Source organism: Mastigoproctus giganteus, chromosome 2, assembly GCF_048544385.1.
Source record: "Mastigoproctus giganteus isolate SK-2022 chromosome 2, ASM4854438v1, whole genome shotgun sequence".
In the NCBI taxonomy this organism is placed as follows: domain Eukaryota; kingdom Metazoa; phylum Arthropoda; class Arachnida; order Uropygi; family Thelyphonidae; genus Mastigoproctus; species Mastigoproctus giganteus.
This window is the reverse complement of record NC_143576.1, coordinates 241608329-241633917: the sequence shown is the minus strand read 5'-3', so window position 1 is coordinate 241633917 and position 25589 is coordinate 241608329. Positions and strand designations below refer to the sequence as shown.

General features: G+C 36.6%; 1 protein-coding gene across 1 annotated transcript in view; it reads left to right on the top strand.

Annotated features, from left to right (window-relative positions):
• Positions 1 to 25589, top strand: part of IKKepsilon (I-kappaB kinase epsilon) — a 217132-nt gene that overhangs the window by 156826 nt on the left and 34717 nt on the right. The window contains exons 15-17 of the mRNA XM_090369072.1: positions 10003 to 10042; positions 12899 to 13000; positions 19331 to 19427. Of these exons, the coding sequence (XP_090225198.1) occupies positions 10003 to 10042; positions 12899 to 13000; positions 19331 to 19427 (239 nt within the window). The remainder of the gene's footprint in view (positions 1 to 10002; positions 10043 to 12898; positions 13001 to 19330; positions 19428 to 25589) is intronic.

Sequence of the window (25589 nt, the reverse complement as noted above, 5' to 3'; positions counted from 1 at the left end):
ATAAGTACACCATCGCTATTCTTCAGTTTCAGTATCATTTGTCTTTCTGTATTACTGCTTATGGCTGCTGATTTAAATCCTTTGTTTTCCCTTAATGCTTGTTCTACTTTTCTTGTGTTAAATCTTCTTATGTCCTCTCTGAGTCTCTTTCTAATGGCTTTGCATAACTCAGTATACTCAATTTTCTGCCTGCCAGTGTTTTTCTTGCTCTTCATTTGTCGTCTTTGGTTCATCATGACAAGTGTTTCTTGACTAATTTTTTCTTCTTTGGATTTCTGTTTCCCTATAGGTTTCTTGGGCTTTATCACTTTCAGAAAGTTGTAATATTCCTCGTCGATATCTTGGTCCTGAGCAGTCTGCAGAAGCTCAAACTTGTTCTTCAAGTTCCAGTATATACTGCTTTTTCTCCTACTCTGTTATTTCAAAGACCTTTGTATTATTTACTCGAGTCAGTTTTTTCCTCTCCTTTCCTACATCTATATCAAGTGTACATCTTACCATTCTGTGATCACTTCCAACATTTACCTTATTCAGGACGGTAACATCATTCACAATATATCTTCTGTTAGTGAGGATGAAGTCGATTTCATTAGTTGTTAATCCATTTGGACTCTTCCATGTCCACTTTCTGTTCACCCTTTTCTTGAAAAAAGTGTTCATTACTGACAGTCCTTGAGATTCTGCAAATTCCACGAGTCTTTCACCTCTTTTATTTCTTTCACCAATTCCAAAATTTCCTATAGTTCCTCTTTCTGCGCTGTTTTGCCTTTTTCCAACCTTAACATTGAAGTCCCCCATAATAATAGTGTAGTGGGTTTTCTGCTCATCTAGAAGACTCTCAATTTCAGTGTACATTTCTTCAACCTCTTCATCATCATGGCTCGATGTTGGTGCATAAATCATTATAATCTTTAGCTTGTACCTCTTAGAAATCTTGAATATTAGTCTTGACACCCTTGGTGATGTACCTTTGAATTCCAAAATGTTGTTTTTAAAATCTTTATGGACCAGAAACCCAACTCCACCTTCACTCCTTTCACTGTTTCCATTGGTGTACAGCAGATTTCCACTTGATAAACTTATAAGTGATTCATTTCTTCTTCTTGTTTCAGCCAGACTGATGATATTCCAATTCACATTTTCTAATTCCTTTTCCAGCTCTAATATCCTGTCTTCACCGATGAGTGATCGTACTTTATAACAGGCCAAGTTCAGTTTCCGTGCATGCCTCATCCGTTACCAAAACATAGGCTGGAAGATTCAAGTCTTGAACACTTTCTTGGAGAAACCACTGCGCAAAAGCCACACGTGCAGGTTGATATTCAGGGAGCAGTAACTGAACCCTTTGGAGATGAAAGGGGTGTAAGGAATCGTCGTGCCAGCCATGCTGTACACTGCAACGAGACACTCCTAAGGCAGAGGTAACGGCACATGTGCTGGTAGTAGGATTATTCTGGACAGCATTCAACACACTTTCTTCCATGGCGGGAGTTCGCGTCGAATGTGGTCTGCCTGCACTACTTCTGTTACCTCTAAATGACCCATAATCGCACAAATTTTGATGCATACGTGCAAAGAAATGGTGGTCCGGTACATGTCTCTCTGGGAAGCATTCTCCATAAATTCGTTGAGCTGCTCGTCCATTGCCCTGTGCTAATCCATACACTAGGCGCATGTCTGCCAGCTCACAGTTCGTATATTGATGCATGCTCTTCGTGCGGCGACTACTACTTGAATGAGTAAACCAGAAATTTTCCCTCTCACGAACTGATTAACAGTGCTTTGTACCGGCTTACGGTGACGTTTCCAGTTATGGGTTCCTATGCGATTCACATTCCTTTAGATGTTACCTACCTCCCCTAAGCGTTTGTACCAATATTTTTGAAACACCCTGTATACACCGATGAGCCAAAGCATTATGACTAGCGAGTTGTTATGCAAATCGAAACAATTGCAGGTTAACTACGGCATGGGTTGAGACATAAAAAACACCAGATACTTAGCTCTATTAATCAGTGTTACTCTTGTTTTTCAGATGGGAAAGGCAGCGGACTTAAGCGAGTTTGACAAAGGCCAAATTGTAATGGCCAGACAACTGGCTCAGTGCATATTCAAAACGGCACAGCTGGTGGGGTGCTCATGGTCAGCCATGGTTAGTACCTACCGAAAGTGGTCAGAGGAGGAAAAACCCACAAAGATGTTGGACGACCACGGCTCATTGATGCTCGAGGTGAGCAAAGGCTCTCCTGGATGGTATGTGGCAACAGGAGGGCAACTGTGGTGCAACTCACTGGTAATTGGAATACTGGTGAGGGGAGTAATGTCACACAACACACACAGTACATCGAACCCTACTGAAACTGGGGCTGCGTAGCTGCAGGCTGCTCAGAGTGCCCGTACTAATCACAGTTCACCGGCGACAGCACCTGCAGTGGGCATGCAAGCATCAAAACTGGACCTTGAGTGATTGGAAGAAGGTCATCTGGTCCGATGAATCACGTTTCCTGTTGCAACGTGTGGACGGCCGGGTATGTGTGCGTTGTTTACCTGGGGAAGTGATGGCGCCTGGATACACCATGTGATGAAAACAAGCCGGTGGCAGAGGTGTCATGCTTTGGGCGATGTTCTGCTGGGATACCCTGGATCCGGTCATCCCTGTGCCGGGCACTCTGATGTCTACCACCTATCTAAACATCACTGCTGACCATTGTACACTTGGTCCTTGAGGCTGTCACAGACATTCTCTCAGATATGCCAGACAAGCTATACTTGCTACCTGGGAGTCTGAAATGCTGATGGAACTGATATTTGGGTGATATTCAAGTCAAGTAGACCCAATTTCGGCGAAGTCCAGACAGTCTGTGACAGCCAGATCCTCTGCTTGTACCTTCATGATGGTGAGACTTAGTAATCCTGGGTATAACCTCAATGCACAAGCACACTGTGGGTGACCACCCAGGTGTGAACCAACATAAATAGGGGTCGAGGTGTGGTGCCCACATCACATGGGGGAATGCCACCTCTCTGTGTTACCAGGCAATACAAGGTGGTAGATGACCCTCATCAACCGGTGCAATACCACCACTTGTTTATTGGAGGCTTGAAATGGTGGAACCCATGTTTAGTCTCTAGAGCTAAGTTCCGGTCAACCCTTCCCCATCTCTTCCATCATGCAGTATGACTGACGACTTTTGAGGTTATGATGAACATCGTGGCGAGATCCAATATTCCTTACATTTCGAGGGTACAGCTCTAAAACGGTGTTCTCAGGCCGGCCGCTAGTTAGTACACCAGACCGAACCTATTGGTAACTCTCTAGGAGGCTTCTGGATCAGCTAGTGTATAATCTTGCTACCTCTACTCTGCCAGATAGTGAATGGAGGGGATCCGAGTAGTCTGTATGTGGGGAGCATTTTTGAGGCCACGTTATGTCAAGGATATGGGTATATTCTTACCATGTGTACACCATATCCAAAAATTTCATTACTTCATAGCGCATGTCCCACTCTCTTTTTCTTACTATTGAATACACCATGAATTGTCAAACTAATAGAGCAAGCTTATCTGCAAAAAGATCTAAACCTCCCAAACACTTCCTAGTTCATTTCACAAATATACGTGGTCTCAATTCTAATCTCAACGATGTCCATTTCCACTTGCAGTCTGCCAACCCCACGTACTTTTTCTGACAGAATTTCAGTTATCGGTTGATTCATCTACTGCTCATCTCAGATGCCCAAATTATTCTCTGTATGATTCCTTTCACCTCAAAGGTGGTACTTGTGCATATGTCTGTTCTGATATTCCCTGTCAGAGACTTGACAATTTGGAATCTCCTCTCTTTGGTCTTCTCTGGCTTAAAATCTCTATACCTCATTGTGTCAAATTCATCTGTTGTCTCTACCGTTCTCCCAACTCCACTAATCAGTTGGAGCAATTTTGACTTCCTCTCTTTGCAACTTGACTTTCTCCAGTCCAACTTTGCTAACAGTGAGGTAATTTTCCTTGGGTAATTTTAATGTTCACAACTCCAGCTGGCTTCCATTTTCTAGTCACACCGACCCAGCTGGTCGAGATGCTGAGGCTTTTGCAGTTACTAATGACCTTGCACAGATTGTTCATTTACCTACAAGAATACCGGACAATCCTAACCATACAGCCAACACGCTTGATCTTTTTCTCACAAACAACCCTTCTAACTACACAGTCGAAGTGAGAGGTCCTTTAGGCACTTTAGATCACAACTTATTGATTGTCTCTTCTCCAATGGAGCCCTTATCTCGTGGTTATTCCCAACCTCGTGTTGTTTGGCATTACAAGAATGCAAAATGGGATGACTTGCAAGATTTCTTTTCCTTTGTCGGAATTCTGTTTCAAAACTTCTGATGTCAACATCTGCTCAGATCGTGTCAGTGAAATTATTCTTGCAGGAATGGAATCCTTTATCCCACACTCCACTTTAAAATCTCGTCCTTTATCTAAACCTTGGTTTTCCAATAAATGTGCTAAGGCTGTTCAAGAGAAGAATGTTGCATACCGTGATTGGCTTGTTTCCAATTCTTCAGTTTCATTTTCTGCCTACACCAAAGCTCGCAACAATTGTAAAGCAGTTATTAATCAGTCCTAACTAGGGTTCTAACAGGCTAAGAGTAGAAAACTTGCTTCTTGCCCTAATGGTGGCCGAGCATTTTGGTCTCTTGCCAAACTATTGGCCACAACTTTTGCCCATCTTTTGCCCAAGACCTGTATTAGTGATCTTGGTAAAACACCTCACACCATTCCAAACATCCTTCCATTCAATGCCTCCTGTGGTCTTCCATCAAAAGGATGTCAGAAGGATTTTGACGAATCTTGATGCTACCATCAGAGGTAAAGGGAAGGGTTTTTGCTTTCGTAAAGCTGACTACGATGGTCTGAGACAGTATTTAAATTCTATAAAGTGTGACCAACTGATGATGTTACCAATAGCAAATTCAAAATGGGAAGCATTGAAAGAACTTATCTTGGAAGCTACTAAGATTTACATACCAACTAAAATATTGTTCAAGGTTTAGGCCTAAATGGATGTCAGATGAACTAATGGGACATATGTCAGAGAAGAAAAATGCATGGGATACATATAAATTAACATGTGGCACAGAAGCCTATGATAGATATAAGCTGGTCTGTAACCAAGTTACAAAAGAGGTTAGGCAGGCGAAGGCAGATTACGAGAAATCTTTGGCAAAGGATGCAAAGAAAAACAACAAAGAGTTCTTTACTTATGTAAACTCTAGAAAAAAGGGGATGAATCAGATTGGTCCACTTGATATTAATGGTTCAACTGTTGATGATCCTGCTCAGGTAGCTAACAAACTAAATTAATATTTTGCATCGACATTCACACATGAGGAATTATTCAAAGAGGGGAATTCCAGAGGTGTATTCAACTCTGGCAGTAAGCTAGATAATCTTGTAATAACTGAGAGTAAAGTGGAGGAGAAATTGTTGAAGATAAACACAAGAAAGGCACCTGGGATGGATGGGATCTAAGCAAACCCTTAGATAAAAAAAACCCTTAGATAAACCAGTGAGCAAACCCTTAGCCTTAATTATGAGAGCTTCCTTGGACTCAGGGCAGGTACCCATTGACTGGAGATGTGCAAATGTGACCCCAATTCAAAAATGAGGATCAAAGTCTGACATGAGTAATTATAGCAATTCCATCCCTTGTGGAAGTTGATAGCCTAAATAAATTTAAAGCTCAGCTGGACAGGTATTTCGCACGAACGGAGGGGTGAAATGGAACTGTTTTTTTTTTTTTTTTTTTTTTTTTTTTTTTTTTGGCTGATGCTGCATAAGCTTGCTTTCTTGCATTATATGCCTCTACTAATGCTAAAAGCTCCAAATCCCGATGGTATTTCTCCGCTTGTTCTCAAAACCTGTGCTCCTGAACTTACTCCTATTCTTTGCTGCCTTTTTTCACTTTCTTATTCCAAAGGTGTTTTTCCTTCTGCTTGGAAATTTGCTCATATGCAGCCAGTTCCTAAAAAGGGTGACATATCGCTCCCATCCAATTATGGTCCCATTGCAATTACTTCTACTCTTTTTAAAGTAATGGAGCAATTAACCGCCAACTTTTAAACTACCTAGAAGCCTTCCGTCTGATCAACAATCTCCAGTATGGATTTCGTCAGTGTCGATTCACTGGTGATATTCTGGCTTATGTTACCCATTTATGGACTAATTCAATGGAAAGGTTCGGTGAAACACAAGTAGTTGCTCTTGACATCTCAAAGTCTTTCGATTGTGTTTGGCATAAAGGTCTCTTCTAAACAAGCTTCCATCTTATGGTTTGTGCCAACTGTTTTTTGTAATTGGTTATCCAGTTTTCTCTCTGATCGCTCACTGATGGTGATGGTAGATGGCTCTCTGTCTTCTAACTTCTCCACTAATGCCGGTGTCCCCCAATGTTCAGTTCTTTCCCCCACTCTTTTCCTCTTGTATATTAATGAACTTCTTCCATTGACTGGAAATCCTATCCATAGTTTTGCCGATGATAGCACATTGCATTCCACTTTCCATTTTGAGAAACCTTGCCCTGCTCAATCAGCTTCAACTTCTCGAAAATCTGCTACCAATTGCTTAAATGCCGATCTTCAGGTAATTCTCCAGTGGGGCAAAGACAACTTCGTTGATTTCAATCCTTCTAAAACTCAGTCCTGTCTTATATCTCTTAAAAAGGATTCTTCTGCTCCTATGCTTATGTTTAGTGACACTCCGATTTCTATGCAAAATGATATATCTCTTTTAGGGATTACCCTGACTTCTAATCTCTCTTGGCACAAGCACATTACAATTATTGCTTCCTCTGCATCTAAAAAACTTGGTTTTCTCTTTCGCTCTTGGCGTTGCTTTTCTTCCAAACAACTGCGCACTCTGTATAAATCGCAAATCAGCCCTACCATGGAATATTGTTCCCACATCTGGGGTGATGCTCCCAAAACCTCTCTCAGGCTCCTTGATTCTGTTCAGAAGAGGGCAGTTAGGTTAATTAATGACTCCTCTCTAACAGAGTCTCTCCACTCTCTGTCTCAGATGTACTGTTTCTGCTGCATGCATCTTTTAGAGATATTTCCATGGCACTGTTCTTCTGAATTGGCTTCTATAATTCCCACTCTCTCTTTCAAAACAGTCCGAACACTTGCAGCCACCAGCCAACATCCATTTACTGTCCAACTTCAAACTCACAGAACCAACTTTTCATCTTCCTCATTTATTCATTCAACTGCCGTTTTCTGGAACAACCTTCCTTCATACGTATTTCCTGAAAATTGCAATCTACAGAAGTTTAAGTCCAGTGTCAACAAATATCTTCTTTCATCTTCTCAACCTCCAACCCAAGCACGGTACTAAGTACTATAGGTTCTAATACCTCTCGTGTTTGGAGTTTACATAAAAAAAAACCAAAAAAAAAAAACCAGCCTTCCCCTCTGGCAGTGCCGTCTTTCAGCAGGATAATGCACCATGCCACTCTCTCTGCCCAGATTGTTCAAGACTGGTTCGTGGAACATGAGGAAGACTGACTTCCAGGTATTGCCCTGGCCTCCAAAAATCCCCAGATATCAATCCCATTGAACATCTGTGGTTTGTGTTGGAACAGCAACTCCGAACTGGAGCATCTCAAGCATGGACCTTACAGGAGGTAAAGGAACTGCTGTAATGACAGCATTTCTGAGGTATGACTGCACCTTAAGGGAGATAAATGAAGGAAATCATTAGTGTAAGTATGTTTTAAGCCTTGTGGAACAAGAAGACAAACTCATCATTAAATCTAAATAACATAAAACTTACCAATTTTGCTGTGTGGCAAGGTGCTGAATCCTGTTGAAAAATGCAGTTTTGGACGTCTGTGTGGTGATCCCTAATAACGTGTTTCAGGCACTCCTCCAAGACAGAGGTAGGTTTCTGCATTCACCATTCTATTAATAAACTTAATTTGCCCCACCCCTTTGCTTGTTATGCATCCCCAGACCATCTGACCAGCAGGGAACTTTACAGTTGGTGTTATGCAGTCAGGATGGTATGCCTCTGATTTTCATCTTCTGACATATCGCTTCCCATTCGAGCCATACAGGTTGAATTTCAATTCATCAGAAAAGATAACAGTGTTCCATTGCTCTTTTGTCCATGAAACATACGTTTTAGCCCAAGCAAGTCGCTTCTTCCTCATTTGGTCTGTCAACAAAGGCTCCTTGTGCCGATAGGCATGCAGATCACATTCCGAAAGCTGTCTTTGGATAGTTCGCACACTTGTTTCAACACCAGAGGCCATCTCAAAGTCCAGTTTTAGATCAGGAACACTAGCATGGTGATTATGAAGACATAGCTGTTTCGAATATCGATCTTGAGAAGGCATAGTCAATCTCTTACGGCCTGATCCAGGTCTTCTCTTTACATCACCAGTTTCATGCTTTAATTTCAGCACCCAGGATACTGTTGACTTGTGGCAGCCTATTTTATCAGCGATAGCACGTGTAGAAAGCCCTTCCTGGGACAGAGCAACAGCTAAACTTGTTTTTCTTGGTGTCAACTGAACATATGGAGCCATGCCTCCACAAAACAGGATACTAATGAGCGTGTATACCCTTTCAACACTGTATTTATAGAAATGGCCAATGCAATACCTTGCAATTACTGTCTGGTGCAATAGAAGTGTTATCGACGCAATACCTTTGCTTTCCAACAAACAAAATGACTGTAATCAAACAATATCTTATACGTTTCACTACACGGAGCAATATGGCCTTAGTTGCTAATGCTCCTAAAAACCAAATAACAAACGAACAAACAAACAACATTTCACTACAAATGTTACTTTTTTTAAGGTGATGCAGTTTTTTTTGTCCACCACTCTGTATAGCTGAGAAACTAAATACAAAGAACTGTTAATGTAGGATAGAGCCCGGTGTTGCAAGCAGCCATTGGTGGGAATAGTGGTAAGTAGCACATGGTAGATATATGCAATACTAAAACAAAAGGCTAATAAAAACTAAAGAAAAATGATGTAGAATGTGGTAGATAAAATGTATAAATAGGGCAGTGAAATGGATAATTAAAACTAAAGAAAATATGGACTGACCAGTTATAGAGGACAACTTACCTAGTATGATAAAAACTAACAATAGAATGGGAACAAGAGTCAAAAGACCCATGTGGGAGAAAACTATCCTACATTAATAGTTCTTTGTTTTAATTTAGTTTTTCATCTTTATATATTTTGTTTTGGTCCTCTGTCATGTCAATCAACTGTAAATTACATGCTTGCTTTCTATATATCCTGCCTTATACCCTTATTTTTACTTTGGGCTACTCTAAATTTATTTCCCCCCCCCCTCTCTTTTTTCCTTAATTCTCCTTATTAATTTTACTTTTCCATGGCACATAGTTTATGCTAGAAACAGAGGACACTATATTGTTGCTTTGTCATGCAATTCTGGTGGTTGACACTTGAAGTGATGCCAGGATTGTGCAATATGTGACAGTATACTTATATATATATGTATTTATTTCTTTGTGATGTTTAAAATGTATTAATACTTATCCTTTATTATTATGCTTTTCACTTTTTCAATTAGTAGCTATGCTGCCTACTCTCATCTTTCCATTTTTGTCTTCCCCTTTTTCTTTTATTTTCTCAAAAACTTTTATTTATCTATTTATATATATTTTTAAAATTAATTTATTAATTTTTGTTTTTCACATATGGACACATATTTTCAATTTTAGTTTAATATTCTTTTTGTAATTGCATGTGTAATAATATTTTAATAATATATTTACTGTGCACTGAGTAATGGTTTTATAATAGAGACGTGGGACTGTACAATATCAAGAATAATTCTTGTATACTTTTTTTTTTTTTAATAGCACTTATTGACTTATTTTAAAAATCTCTTCAAGTATTTTTTTCCCTCGTTAAATATTTAAATTTGTAGTAACTGAGATGACACTTTTTTTCAGCTTTGTCTTACCATGACGAGCAGTTTCATGCACTAGAAAAGTAAGCTACTAACTTTTATAATTTGAAAAAATAATTTTTTTAAAAATTTTTATTGTTCAATTTTTAAATAGTCTTTTATATCTAAAAAAAGTTTTCTTATTTAAAATTATTTTAATGAGTTTGTGAAATAATTTATTTTTAAATACAAATATATTTTGAATGAAGAATACTAAGTTTAATATCTATATTCCATAATTTTGTGTAGTAATTAATTTTCATTATCTTTCACTAGATAGTGAATTAAACTATACATAATGGTAATGCTTTAAGAGAATTCTGCATCTGCTAGCAAGTAATTTTCGTGCAACTACTCTGTTAGTTTTTGACTAGGAAGAGTCTGAGTAGTGGTATTTGTGCAAGCATGGATAAGATCATACTTGTTAAAAGAAATTAAGTATGCTTTCTCTTTTAGCAAACATTTTCATCTTAGTTGAAACATTTTTGTCTTGGTGGACACTCACTTATAATAAATTATGATGAGATTAAATAGTACTATAACATTACTTAAGGTCATTAAAACATATCCAATTTTTTTTAAATGTCTGTGTTTTGTGCTGCATTGTTGAGTTTTGTGTCATTAAACACATAAGACATAGAAATTTATTATTCAAGCAAAAACATATTCAGTGTGTGAGCACTGTGCATTCAAGACCATTTGCAGACTCTTCCCATGTGGGGACCCCAGATATTTGTTAGTAAAACAAATCCTCATAGATTTGCAAATAGCAGGATCTCTAACAAGTTAATAATTTCTTGCACTGAAATGTAGTTCTCAGTTTAAGACATTATTGAAATGTTTAGTAGTATAGTAGTAGCTGTTAAATCTTCCTGTGGATATACATTTCTATATAATGATTTTATGTAAAAAAGAATAAGCTATATCACCTTCAAATATCAAATAAAGAGATATTATTTATTTAAGAATGGCAATTTTTAGTATTTTTATTTCAATATTTCTTAGACAAATCCCTTAAAGATTTAATGGATTTGTTTGTGAAAATGTTTACAAAAAATGTTGTTAAATTACTGTAATAGTCACAGATCATAGGCCTGTCTAGTTTTTATGTAGTTTGAAACTCCAAAAATAAATGGATATCTGGTTGTGTGGGCCATAACTTAATATACTGATTATTGTTAATTTTTCCTTTGTTTTTAGAATAGGAGCTTTTAAAAGGCTCATTTTTTATTGTGCTTAATGCTAAGTAAATTTACTTGAAATTATGTCCTCTTTTGCAAATGCTGAAAGAAAAGCTTATAGGTCTTTAAGTACAATAGGTCTATAGGTACAATAGGGCTTATACGTCTAAACAATTTTTATAAAAAAATCTAAAATTTAGGCACCTTGTGAATAAAGATTCACAATAAAATTCACAAGCACCTTGTGAATAAAGATTCACAAGGTGCCTAAACAATTTTTTTATCCTGTAAATTTATTGAAAAGTCTTTGTTTGTCATGCATTCACTGTTTTATAGCATATTTTATGATTGCAATAGTGTCATTCTTAATCTCTCTTTTAAAGTTCCTAAAATTTTCATAATTTTATTTGTGCAAACTTTGGAATGATATGTGCATGTATACATTTCCTAAGAAATATCAATGTGTTTTCGGCTGAAAGTATTTGTTGTGTGCTTTTGTAAAAATGTGTATTCATGTAATGCAGATGAAATCTTCCTGAATAATACAAAGGACCACATGTTATTCTGTGCATTTATTTAAACCTGCTAATGGAAAAATCCATCAAGAAATGTCGCTCTCTATACAGAATATAGATATAGATAATTATATCTATATTCTATAGATATAATTATCTATATCCATATCTAAAATATAGATAATTTCTGTTTCTAAACTTTATAAATCACCTAACAAGCTGAGAAAAACAGCTGCCATTCCAAGACACAGAATGGTCTGGCAACTCTTGGAATGGAAGCTTATGCTCACATCAATAGGTGTTAACAGTCATGATACTGAAATGTGAAACCTTTTCTAATAATCATTGTGGATTTTAGAAAGGGTTTCTCAGTTTTATCAATCCTTCTTTACTGCTAATTGCATTCAGGTATATTTATTGAACCTATAGAAAAGTTCACCTGTTATTCTAGTGTTTCTGCTGGCAAAAAGCTGCTTATTTCAAAATCAGGAATTAATCTTTTTCTGCTCAAAAAATAAAAAAACTTTTGTCTTCCTTTCTTCATAACATGTTGCAAGCTGTAAATAACTTAGTCCTGAAAATCTGCACAAAAATTGAACAAATAGAAATTCAAAAAAAATTATAATTTTTCAAGGTATGACAGAAGAAAGATTTCCTACTGAAAAGTGTAAATATTTAGCTTTTACCTTTTATTATATAATAATAAATCAATTTATATTTATTGTGCATCTTAATAATCTGTTATGCATTTTAATATTAGAGACAGATAAAATGGAAAATTCAAAAGATTTTTTGTTTAGAAAAGGCGTAAGCAGGAGAAAGAAGACTTGAATATTTTCTAGGAGATGTTAAGAAATACATAATCACAAATATTTGGAGAGGAACAGGTGTAAGAGTAAATTTTACAAATAAAGATATTCCAAAGATTTCCATATTACTTTTAGAGCTATTATTTTATCTTTTTTAGGAATACCATATTTAATGTGGAAAGTTCTGCTTTTAAATAAGATTTTTATATATATTGTATTTTAAATGAAGATTTACTATTAAGAAGAGGCGTTTTCAGAAATGAATGGGGAGTAAATTTAATTTAAATAATACCCTTATATTGATAGATTTCTTTCTTTATTTTTTTATTAAATACCATTAAATGTGAAAAATTTATTTTTTTGTAGTTACTAATTCACAACTGTACTTTAAATAGGCTTAAAGTACAACAAGTGAGCAGAAAACTTAAATCCCTTCTAGAGGAAGAATGTCTGAAGGCTTGCCACCAAGTAACTCAAAAGTTGGATGAATTTTATAGGTTAGCACTTTTTTTTTTTTTACACTAATTTTTTCGCTTGTAATTTACAGAATAAATTCTTTGAGAGTTCGAAAGCAGTTCATGTTTATTTATTTGAATATTTTTGCTTATTTATTTGAATATTAATTGATTATAAGGTAAAAAAAAGCATAAGGATATGAACAATTTTACTCATATTATTATGTAATATGAGTAAAATTTAATCTCAAAAAACTCAGATTGGTACCATTAGTTTTTGTTATTTCATATTGAAACCCATTCTGTTCACTCAGAAGTACTTTCAGCTTTCCAAGGTAATTTTTTGCTACAGTGTCTCTCTAAATATAATTTGATTGTTAAAAGGCATGACTACACAGACTATAAAAAATATGAAGTAATGAATTTAAAAATTTATTATCTCATATAAAAACAATGATATTAAATTTTAATAGGTTAACTGAAAATAACATAAATATATAATCTTCAGGTCTTCATCAGTAGGAAAGTGCAGTAATGTTAGATAGAGATTACATAATAAGAACTGAGAACATGAAAGAAATCAGTCCATGGATGAGCAGTGACTCTTAGTCACTCCTGAACTGGATATTCTCAAATGACAAAACTTTATTCTGTAGCTTTACTCATGGGCTTAGGCCCATATGCAACACAAGTATTAAACTTTAAATTTTAAAAACTTGCCAATTTCGAAATGAAATGTACAACATTCAAAAAATGTTAATAAAACTATAAAAATAACAATAAAGTTATCTCTGTAAATAAACATCATAAAAGTAGCCACTTAGCCTTGGTGTAGGAAAATAACACATCATGCTATCCAGTGCTCTTGAGTTTTCATTCATACTGCCAAGGAGGTGAGTTTCTACTATCTAGTAATGATGCCCTATCTTAAAATCAGTCTTGTAATCAACCATGTTTTCTCACCATAATTAATAATATCCACCCAAGGAGGAATATAAAAGTCTCTCTTCCTTTTTCATAGTTTTCCCATTGACTCTGCTAAATGGCTACTAACTCATCATTGAGTTGACACCTTATTTGACTTCTAACATGTTTGGTGCTGTATATCCCTTCCCTCAACTGGATGAGAACTGGAAACCTGTCAATTTCATGAGAATACTTCAAACACCACATTCTAAACCAGAATGGACTACAAGTAAATCCACAAGCATCTTCCCAAGTATTACTTGCAATGTCACCATAGAGACTGTATGACAGACCTGGTTATGCTCAGAAGAGCAAAACCAGGTTTGCAAAATGTTGAACACTAAGAACATGTTTTCTTACCAAACTATTAGTAATCTTTGTACACCAAGCTCCCGAGGCTTATGTCAAAATGGGCACAAAAAGACATTCATATAACATGTTTAAAGCATGGCCCTTGATACCTCACCAAACATAACTCTCCAAAGCTTAGCATACAGGACACAAATCTTGTCTTTTAAAAATTTGCATGTGAGTCTACTTTTAAAACTACTTTATTGGATTCTGAAGCTTATTTGCTAAGCCTCAGAATCCAAGAATGTAGCATTGAAAGTAGGGCTCACATGCAAATTTTTAAAAGATAAGATTTGTAAAGCCAAAATGATTGCAGCCCTATCCTTCAACTCTTTCTGTGACTGAGCAAAGATGGTAAACACAAGGTTGTCAGAAAAGCCACTGACCCCACACCTTTCATATCAAACTCCAGACACTGTTCAAGAACCACATTCCATATAGTTGGGTCCAGGACGGACAGCCACATTCCACTTTGTATGTTTCTTTCATATATTCAGATCTCACAGTCGTACTTCTGTCTGAGAAGTAACTCCTAATGGTGTTGAAGTTCCCAGGACAGAGGGCAGTTTTAGCCTGCAGTGGATACTGTCCCACAACAGGGCATCAAAATGCACCTTTAAAGTCAGTGAATAAGCCCAGGATATATCGACTGGAGTACTCTTTTATGTGACTTAATAGCCTATAGATGGTGATCCCAGTTGTCATCCCCTTTTTAAATTCAAGTTGCTTCTCAGACTAAATTTCTAGATTTGTATAAATTTCACTGGCTTCTCCAGAGTCTCAAGATCACCCTCAAGACTGAGGGAATATACTGTCCTTCAAATATGAGTTAGATTCATCTTCCTATACAGATATCCTTTGGTTTATGATGGGATTCCGTTCCTGAAGGAACTGTTGTAAAAAAAAAATCAGTGTAAAGTGAACCTAATTATATAATGTAAGTCAATGAGAAGTCAATGGATTACATTCCAGGCCTCTCCCAAAATTGACATAAGTAATATATTATTATATTTAAATCTCTGAAATGAATGTAAAAACATCATTTTTATGAATATAAATCAGTTAAATGTAATGCAGTATAAAATAACCAAACTAAATTTAATTAAATTTTGTAGATTTACTTTGATATGTTCGAAGCCCAGTCCGAAAGTTTTTGTAAGTGCCACTGTAAGGCCTCTGCATTGATCTTTTTTGACAGTGGCATAGTTCAGAGATTTTACTTCTTTGTTGAGGTCCCTGGTTGAGGATCTTCCCTTTTTTGAAGAAAGTATCCAGTGTTGACTGTCGAGATTTCCTCTTTCTTTCTTTGAAAATCTCAGAATAAGGGCCAATGGATACAATTATGCTCCTTTTCACTTTAGAACTTCACTCCAAGTCATGGTCAGTCTCACAGAGCTCATCAGTGCAGGTCGCCATGGCTGAAAGGATGCACTGTAGATGACTTGTATTTGTAGATTTCGGAAAGATCTACATAGATATTGGAAAGCTGCTGTCCATGGCTATCCGACAGCTCTGTTACATCTTCAGCTGTAGCCTTCATCCAATCCCACCTCTTTCACCAGCCTGCTAACGTCTTCAACAGTATTCTCCACTGGCTCTAATTCTGTGAAGTCATGCATAAATCGGGGAGAAGTTTGTGCCACACTCCAAACAGTTCACTGACACTTCCTCCCAAGCTGTGTTGATGTAAACAACAATGACGTCCAGAGATATTCTGACTTTAGCAAGATTTTCAGGATGGCCAGGGGCATTGCCCAAGAGTAGAAGAGCCTTGGCTGGTAGCTCATTCTCTTGACAAAAACTGAACACAGTAGGGCAAAAATAGTTTGCCCTACTGTGCTCAATTCTCTGTTTCTAGTAGGCTGGCAACATGGCTCTGTTTAGGCTCTTGAGAGCATGCGGTGTCTGTGAATGGTACACCAACATTGGTTTTAGTTTTAAAGTGCCAGAGACATTTGCACCCAGAAGAAGCATTAGCCTGTCCTTTGCAGCTTTGAAACCTGCTGCAACCTGCTCTTCATGGGCAATGAAGGTTCGTGTTGGCAATTTCTTCCAATAAAGCCTGGTCTCATCAACATTAAAAATGAGATCAGGAGGATAATTGCCCTCCTCTACAATGGCTTGAAACTCTGCAGGAAATGCTGCAGCTGCCTTAGCATCTACACTTGCCACTTAATACTTAATTTTACACAGCGGCACTTACTTCGAGATTTAAATCGCATGAACCATTCTACCTAAAAATGTCTCATCATCACCCTCTTTTTTTCATAAGACCTTCAAAAATTGACTTTGCCTTATCAGTAATAGCAGCATGAGTTAATGGAATGTTTTTTGATTTAAGTCATCCACCCACAGTGAAATTTACTTCTCCTATAACACACTTGCATCACACTTACTGTCATAGCATGTTGCATTGACTATTGTATTTTATCTGCATTTTTCATTATGGTACATATGTGTGACCATCTTCCATTCTGCGAACTACCTCCATCTTTTTTTCCAATGTGATAGATCTAAGCAACTTCTTAGCGACATTTTTACATTCACTTGGCTTTGCTGTGCTTCTTCTACTAGACATGGCAGCTCTTATCTTTTTAATTTAATTAACAATTTTTAATTAAAACTCACAAAATGACACTGTACAATACTGTTCCAACAATAGTACACCAACAAACGAACTGAGTGTTCCTCTCCTCTTATCTCCAACACCCACATCCCTGATTGGCTTAGATGGTAGATGGGGGTAGCTCTCATCTCTGATTGGCTGTGCTGTTTCTTTACATCATATCCAGTATTTATAGTTGCACATTTTTCAAATTTTTTATAGTTTTTTGGTATTTTTGGCATTGTTGTTTCAAAACCGTTGTTATTGTGAATCGTTGCAAAACAAACTGTTGCAAAATGAGGGTTTCCTGTACTCGGGAAACATATTGGAATTTCTCCTGAACTGAACAATGGCTATTTCTCAAACCTGAGTGGGAGCGGGGCTGATCATTTTCTATTGGCTACTTCTTAGTGCTGCCAACCTAGCTGAACATCTAGGATTTATTGTACTGTTTACTAACAGCAGTCTGATTTAATGGATTATTTTTGGCATTTCTATTCTGTCACCTATAAACAGAAACAAGAGGGAAAATAATAATACCCACCACTTGCTGTCTTCGTTTTCTAATTCTTCCAGAAGGAGCATTTCTCTCTTTCCAGACTCCATCATCAGTTAACAATACCATGCAATGCAGACATTCAGCCAAATTAGCAGCACAAAAAGCTAATAGCTGACAATGGGCCACTTCTTCCTGCCCTGTTTCAAGAAATAGCCCTTTTTCAGTTCAAGAATGACTGAGTGAAAGCTACTTCTCCTTTATTTATTGATATTTAAATAAAGCAGCAGCAGCAGCATCTTTATTAAATAAATAAACATTATTGCTATGTAATCTGTAACCTTTATCTAAAATTATTATATTTTTCTCAGTTAAGAACCACAGATAAGGGTTGTAACATATGGTTATATATTTGTGTAATTTTTCCACTTAACCTATGAAAATTAATATTGTTTGTATGTAATGATGGGTTTTTCATATTCAGTTCTCTGTTACAAATATGAGAAATCTCTATTGAATTGGAGAAAACTAATCCTCAAAATGGCAACAGTGCACCAACTTTAGAAATACACTATATGACCAAAAGTATTCAAACACACATGTATGTAAAGAAGGATTTTATTTCAAAAATCTAATAGATAATAAGACCACCTTTGACTGTATGACTACCAAAGGTGGCCTTTCTCAATCCTCTCAGGCATGTTTTCTGATTGTTAACAGCCAGAGTTCATCTCCATTTCTCCTACAAGAGAAATGGAGGTGAATTGGTTCTGGCATCTTTGTAAAGTAGTTGCCGGAACCAGTTTTGAAGGCCATTTTGGCTGAAGGCTAATCTGGTATTTCAGTTTGTCCAACAGGGCATTTTCCATGGACCCTGCTATTTAACTCCATCTTCACATGTATTCAGCAGTGCATCTTTTCTGGAAGACTGTTATGTCATGTATTTTGTTCATGTTGATGTGGATGTTCATGCTTATCACATAATATGTTTAAGAAGCTGACCACAACATTGTAATATATACATTGCATAAAGAGTGAAAAATGTTTTACAATAATGATTGCATTATAACACATTATCAGAAATACATCAAAAATTGACTAATTGGATACCTATACAAAGAGGTTAGTAATTATCTTTTAATTTACAAAACTTCGTGTAAATTCTACATGCTGTGTGGAAAAAAAAAAAATTATATAACGTTATTCTTAGAGACCATTATACTTCAGACTTCAACTTATTGATGTACATAAATATATAATTAGATAGTATGAACTAGAGTTGTAATGCTCAATATGTTCTACGTTGATAACAATATTTGTAAAATAATAAGAGAAGTTTACCTCAATATAGTACGTAGGACACTTCCATTTTCGAAAAACTTACATTAGAGTAACAAATAATTAAAAATCAATTTAACACAATAAAACTCAATTTAACACAATTAAAAATCAATTTAACGCAATTAAAAATAAGAAAATTAATTAAAAGAATTTAACGAAACAGATTGCAAAACGATTTTTGCAATTTTTTTTTGTTAAATTCTTTTAATTAATTTTCTTATTTTTAATTGCATTAAATTGATTTTTAATTATGTTAAATTGATTTTTAATTATCTGTTACTCTAATGTGATTTTTTAATTTTAATTTCTGGAGAGTATCATATGGAAGTGTTCTACATACTATATTGAGGTAAACTTCTCTTATTATTTTACAAATAAATATATAATCCGATTCAAGGTGAGGTATGTGTGTTACTATCGTAGTTTATCTGATCAATATTTTTATGAAAAATTAGTGAAATATATTTCTGAATTAAATACAACAAAAATATATCATAGCATTATATCAATGTGCATTAGGCAAATTTGTCATTGTGCACATATTTATATGCAAACAGTTTTAATTATGTTTTTGCTGGCATAAATTTAGTTTTTTAAAATTGCTACTTTATAGTGCAGCACAAGCAACCATGGTGAAATGTATATGCCTTGAAGAATCTATATCTACACATATGAATGCAGTCAAAACATTTAGAGATAATTTTAATGAGGTAAGATTTCCTCATTTAATTATTGTCTTATTTTTCTTTCTTTTAAAAAAATTATATTTGAAATTACTATATATATAGTTAAGTCTGAATTAAGTTTGAATTAATAAAGTGATAGAAAAATTCAAACAGATAGAAAGCCAAAACTAGTAGGAAGAGGAAAGTAAGAAATAGAAAAATTAGGGAGGGAAAGAATGTGAAGAATCTAAAAGATGCATCAAATTATCCGAAATTAAAGGCTTCTGTGTCACCTGATAATTTATATACATTCCATGCATTTTTTCTTCTCTTCCATGAGTCTCATTAGTTCATATGACATTCTGTACCTACAATAATCTTAGGAGGTTACCTGATGACCTTGCCAAATTTCCAGGGGGTATCTTGGTTAAGAAAAGTTTGAGAACCACTGACATAACCCTTTAATCCTCAAACTAGTTTTATATATACCGAGTGGTTATAAAATAAGTTTCCCTATTCAGGAGACCCTAGTGTCAAAACGGTTAGAGATATCACTGTGAAAATCAGTGAGTATGTCATTTAGGGTATGGGGAAGCGATTTGTAGAAGTAAAAAAAAAATAGTTCAAATTTCTGCCACCAGAGGAGAACTTGGCACTGTAAATATGATATGGAATACTTAACTTAGGATTAGATTTTAATATTAGAACTTAGAAATCTACAGATATTATTCTGTGCTTTCCTTCACTTGAGATGACATTCTGAAAACAGAGGACTGTGTGCGACACAGTTTCACTTAGCATCTCCTTGGGGATGCTGTTTGACGCTTGCTTTCAAATCGACAAGCGTCTGTATGTTGCCACGGTAAACTGTCTTTCAGTTATCCCCATAGCCAGAAATCACAGGGATTAAGATCTGGTGATCGGGCTGTCTAGAACTGTGGAAAGTCTAGAAATGATGTGATCATTTCCAAATGTTGAACGGAGCAGTTCCTTCACTTGTCGACCAACGTCGGGAGGGGCACCATCTTTTAGCATTAGCATTAGTAGAGGCATATGATGCAAGAAAGCAAGCTTATTCAGCATCAGCCAAAAAAAAAAAAAAAAAAAACACACATCTTGCATGAACACTACAGTCTCCAAGCATTGCCTTTCTTGCAGAGCAGGAATAATATGATCTCTTAGAAGAGTGCAGTACTGTGCACTAGCTACCATACACTTTACGGTGCCATGAGGTGTAGACTCTTCAAAGAAAAATGGTCCGATTATAAACTCTGCTGTGAATCCACACCATACTGTAACGTATGGACTTTGTAGTGGTCTTTCATGCACAGCAGATGGACGACAAAATTCCCCCTGTTCTTTAAGCTCTCATAAAGGCCCATAGCAATGCTGAGTTGGCACCTAATATCCTCACACTCCTTACATTGAGTGCACACAAAGACATTCTCCTTGGCAATATCATGTCCAGTTCCTGATAGATCCACAAACATCAAACAAGCAGTACATTTCTAAAGGCTTTGATTCAGAGGGCAACCCCCCCCCCTCAGGTCTCCCCTGAGCCACAGCACTTCCACTACCTTGAGCCTTTTGCTTTGCTGCTCTGGTCTGAAGCATAATTTCGATTTAATTTCAATACAATTAAAATTATAACACTAAACTTATATCCCTATGTAGTAATAACACTATATACAGGGTGTCTCAAAAATATTGGTACAAACATTTATGGGAGGTAGGTAACATCTAAAGGAATGTGAATTGCATAGGAACCCATAACCTGAAACGTCACCGTAAGTCGATACACGGCGCTGTTCATCAGTTCGCAAGAGGGAAAATTTCTGGTTTACTCATTCAAGCAGTAGTCACCGCAGGAAGAGCATGCATCGATATACGAACTGTGAGCTGGCAGACATGCACCTAGTGTATGGATTAGCAGAGGGCCCACACAGTGTGCGCCCCCATGTGGCACAACATCACTTCGCAATAAATGTGTGGGCAGGTATGGTCAGTGACTGCTTAGTTGGCTCATACCTGTTACCATCCCGCACGAACTCCACTAAATATCGGATCTTTCTTGAACAAGTTCTACCAGGGTTACTTGACGATGTTCCAGCAAATGTGAGATGCAACATTTGGTTTCAACATGACGGGGCACCTGCCCATTATGGAAGGTGTGTTTGTGACCATTTGAACAGGCGTTTTAGGCGTCGATGGATTGGCTGGGGTTGACCCGTTGCATGGCACCCACGCTCACCTGATTTATTGAGCCTTGATTTCTTTCTGTGGGGACCCTCAAATCTATCGTGTATGAATCGCCTGTGGAGACGGAAATGGATCTCGTGGCGAGACTCGTCTGCACTGCTGCTACTGTCAAAGGAACTCCAGGTGTGTTCGACCGTGTCCGCCAGTCCGTGCTGCGTCGGTGTCATGCATGCATCGCGTCTCATGGTGGAACTTTCGAGCATCTGTTGTAACATCATGAAATGCATCCGTCTCGTACTCCATTGTTAATATTATGTCAAATAAATGTTTGCCACTAATTACTGTCTTGTGTCATTTCTGCTTCTTGTGCCTCTGCTACTACTTTCCCGTGACGTTTCCGGTTATGGGTTCCTATGCGATTCACATTCCTTTAGATGTTACCTGCCTCCCCTAAATGTTTGTACCAATATTTTTGAGACACCCTGTATATATATATATATATATATGTATATATAAAAAATATTTTAAGTATAAAATATTGTAGGTAGAACGTGTTAAAGAGCTTTATGTATAGAATTAAAACTAATGAATATACCATATACCCTGGGAGCGATATATGTTGTGAAAGAAGGGGGGGGGGAATGAATCGGAAAATAAAACGATAAGAATTGCAAAAATTGAAAAAATACAAAAAATTTTTTTGAAAAAACGACCAAGGTGAAAATAACGTTGCAGTGTTTTTCATAATTTTTGTGTCATCTTCAGAGGTCATCCACCGAAATCATGAAAAAGACAGCAATACTCTTACTTCTGTTTCCGACATGTTCTGTATGCATAGGTTCATGTGTGAAATAGCCACGTGGTAATTTACAAATTTTGAATTTAAATTTGGAATGTGCAAAAATTAAGTTAATGTGCTAATAAAAGTGTTGCATACAGATCATGGATGATCTTACAGAAGTAAGTGAAACGCTGTGAAAATGAAAAATGTAAAGCCAAAAGTAAGGAAAATCGGTATAGACGGGGACTTACCGTTACTAGCAGAACCGACCAAAAGACTGAGTTAGCGGGTTACCAGTATATTTATGTGTGGGTACGCTAGTGGCTCCTAGCATTAAAAAATTATCGTGCATGTTTTTGATTGAAATGAAATGAAATGGGTGGTGATGATGTGCTAGGTTAAATGCATGATGTCCAAACTGCCCAGGATAGTTAAGAAATATAATAGCTGACAAAGTAGCAGTAGAAGGCAGCTAAACTTTGTTAAGGCGAAAAATAGATTGGGTAAAGTTAGAAAATAGAGTCCCGCTGTTGTGTTCGGTATACTAATGGCTCACAGGACATAGGAGTTAGAGGCTAGTAAAGTAGAAAGATGATTATGGTAGAGATAAGTAGTTGGGCTTGGGTAGTTTGGGGTTGCAAACCCGTTCCTATGTCTGGGAGTGAGTGCATCATGTATTTAAGGTCAGTTGTGTAAATGAGTGGTATAATGAAATAAAGTTAAGCTTAAATATAATTTTAAATATAATTACAAGATTAATACACTGTGTTAGGCCAATTGATGGGTACGAGTTTTCCAGACTGTAAGACACCACAGAGGTCTAGTGTATTGTATTTACACTATATACATACTTGATGTGTATGGGAATTTCCTGGATCTGGATATTAAGTTAAAGAACAACATAGCCATCATTCAACCTGTACAACTAACGTGATGCATTCAACTTTAATATAGTCAACCTCACACAATGGAATTCCAATATTTCCAAAGGAGTACATGCCAACGTTATTCTAGTGCAAAGCATCAGAATAGCAACTATTTGCAGCAATAATGAAACAGCTATTGATAGCATCAGGATATTATACAAAAAACTTATAAACAACCATTTTCCTAAAGCATATCTTCGCCATCACATCAGTAAAGCCCTTAACATCTTAAGGCACAAAAAACTAAAGGATATTAATATAAATAGCATTATCAGTAAATAATTATTCCCATACACATATGATAGAAAAATGTGTTTTATCTTTTATTCTGAGAGTAGTTATCACAGTTGCTTTTATGTTCCACTGATTTTCATAACAAAAGCTGGCGTATAACAACAATGGAAATGATGTTATATGCAAGAAATGGAAATTTCTCTTAGCAAATCAGGCTGGGATCAATACATATTTTCAGTTTACTTGATAACACTGTTATTGTGCAAGAATTCAACAAACGTTTGGAGGGAATGGATAGATGAAATGGGAAAAGTTTTTTTTTTTTTTTTTTGGCTAATGCTGTATAAGCTTGTTTTCTTGCATCATATGCCACTACTAATGATAATAAGTCTCTTGCCGTGTAATTTTAATTTATGCCCCAAGTTTTGGAATTCTCTATAACAGTCAGGTCACCTCTGAGGTGCCTGGTTACCAAGCTCAGTAGGCCACATAATCTGTCTTTCCTGATATGGTTGCTCTTTTTCTGATCTCACCGTGTGAGTTGCCTGTCTTTGGACTCTTTCAAGAAGCTCATTGTCTTTTTTCAGATGAGGTCTCCATACCTGAACACAGTATTCCAAATGTAGTCTTACAACTGCCTTATCCAGTGGGACTATGACCTCCATATCTCTACAGGATAATGTTCAATAAATCATCGATAGGATGCCATGGGCTTTCCTGACTGCATATTTACACTGCTGAGAAAACTGAATAGCTGTGCACATTATAACTCCCAGCTCCCTTTCTTCTTCTACTGTTTTTAACTTTGCATTTTTCTGGTTGCTACATGGTTGCTACTTTTCTGACCATTCTTGAAGCCTGTTCCAGTCATCCTGAAGGAGCTGGTAGCTTTGGCTATCAAAATGTTTAGTAGCGTTTTAAAATTTGACTTGGCGCATTATGGCCTTAGCTGCCAATGCGCCATAAAAAATCAAATCAAATCAAAAACTGAAGGAGCTGATACATCAATCTTAACTATTCTACCAATCTTTGTTGTCTGCAAACTTTGACATCATGTTTTCTATCCCTTCGTCGATGTCATTTATGAAAATGAGAAATAACAGTGGTCCAAGAACTGATTCTCGAGAGACCCCAATCCTGATGTTACACCAATCTGAAGAATATCCATTAATCACAACTCTATCTTCTGCCCTGCAGCCACCCATCAAGCCAACTTAGAATTTTTCCAGTAATCCTAACATGTTCCACCTTATACAATAAATTCTCATGAGGGAATGAGTCAAATGCCTTGCTAAAATCCAAATAAATTATGTTGAAATTGTACCTTACATCCAACTTATGAGTAACTGCATCAAAATAGCTTCTAAGTTAATTAAACATGATTTTCCATTAACAAAACCATGTTGTGTGCTATTCAAAATGCCATATCTGTCTAAATATCCCTGGATTACACTGTTATCACTGCTTCTAAGATTTTCCCTACCAGTGAAGTCAGAAGGGAAAATAGTTATCAACTTTGTCCTTAGAACTGCATTTATGTATTGGTGATACATTGGCACTTCTCCAATCCAAAGGAATCTCTTCCGAGTCCAAAGATGCCCCCATAATTAACTTCAATGGTTGAATACTCTCCCTGGCAGCTTCCCTCAAAATTACTGGGTATATGCCATCAACTCCAGGAGCCTTACTTGCCTTTATGCACAAATGTTTTTCTGATCTGCAGATAAAGCAGTTAGGGTTGTTAAATATACAAGAACAGTAAATCTTAATTGTTTATACAGTAACGTTAGAAGTGTCGTCAATAAAATGAGCGAATTCGAACTGCTGGTTAAAACAAGTAACGCGGACATAATAGGGCTTACGGAGACGTGGTGTCACCCGGAAATTGGGGATGATGAGTTTCAGTACGGCTTGTATAATGTATTTAGGAAGGACAGAGTAGATAGAAGGGGTGGTGGGGTAATGCTTCTTATCAGAAGCAGCCTGAGTGCGACGATAGCTTTCCCAGATTCAGACATGTCACATGCTAGTATAGAGTCTGTATGGTGTGAGGTAGTTGGAAACAAA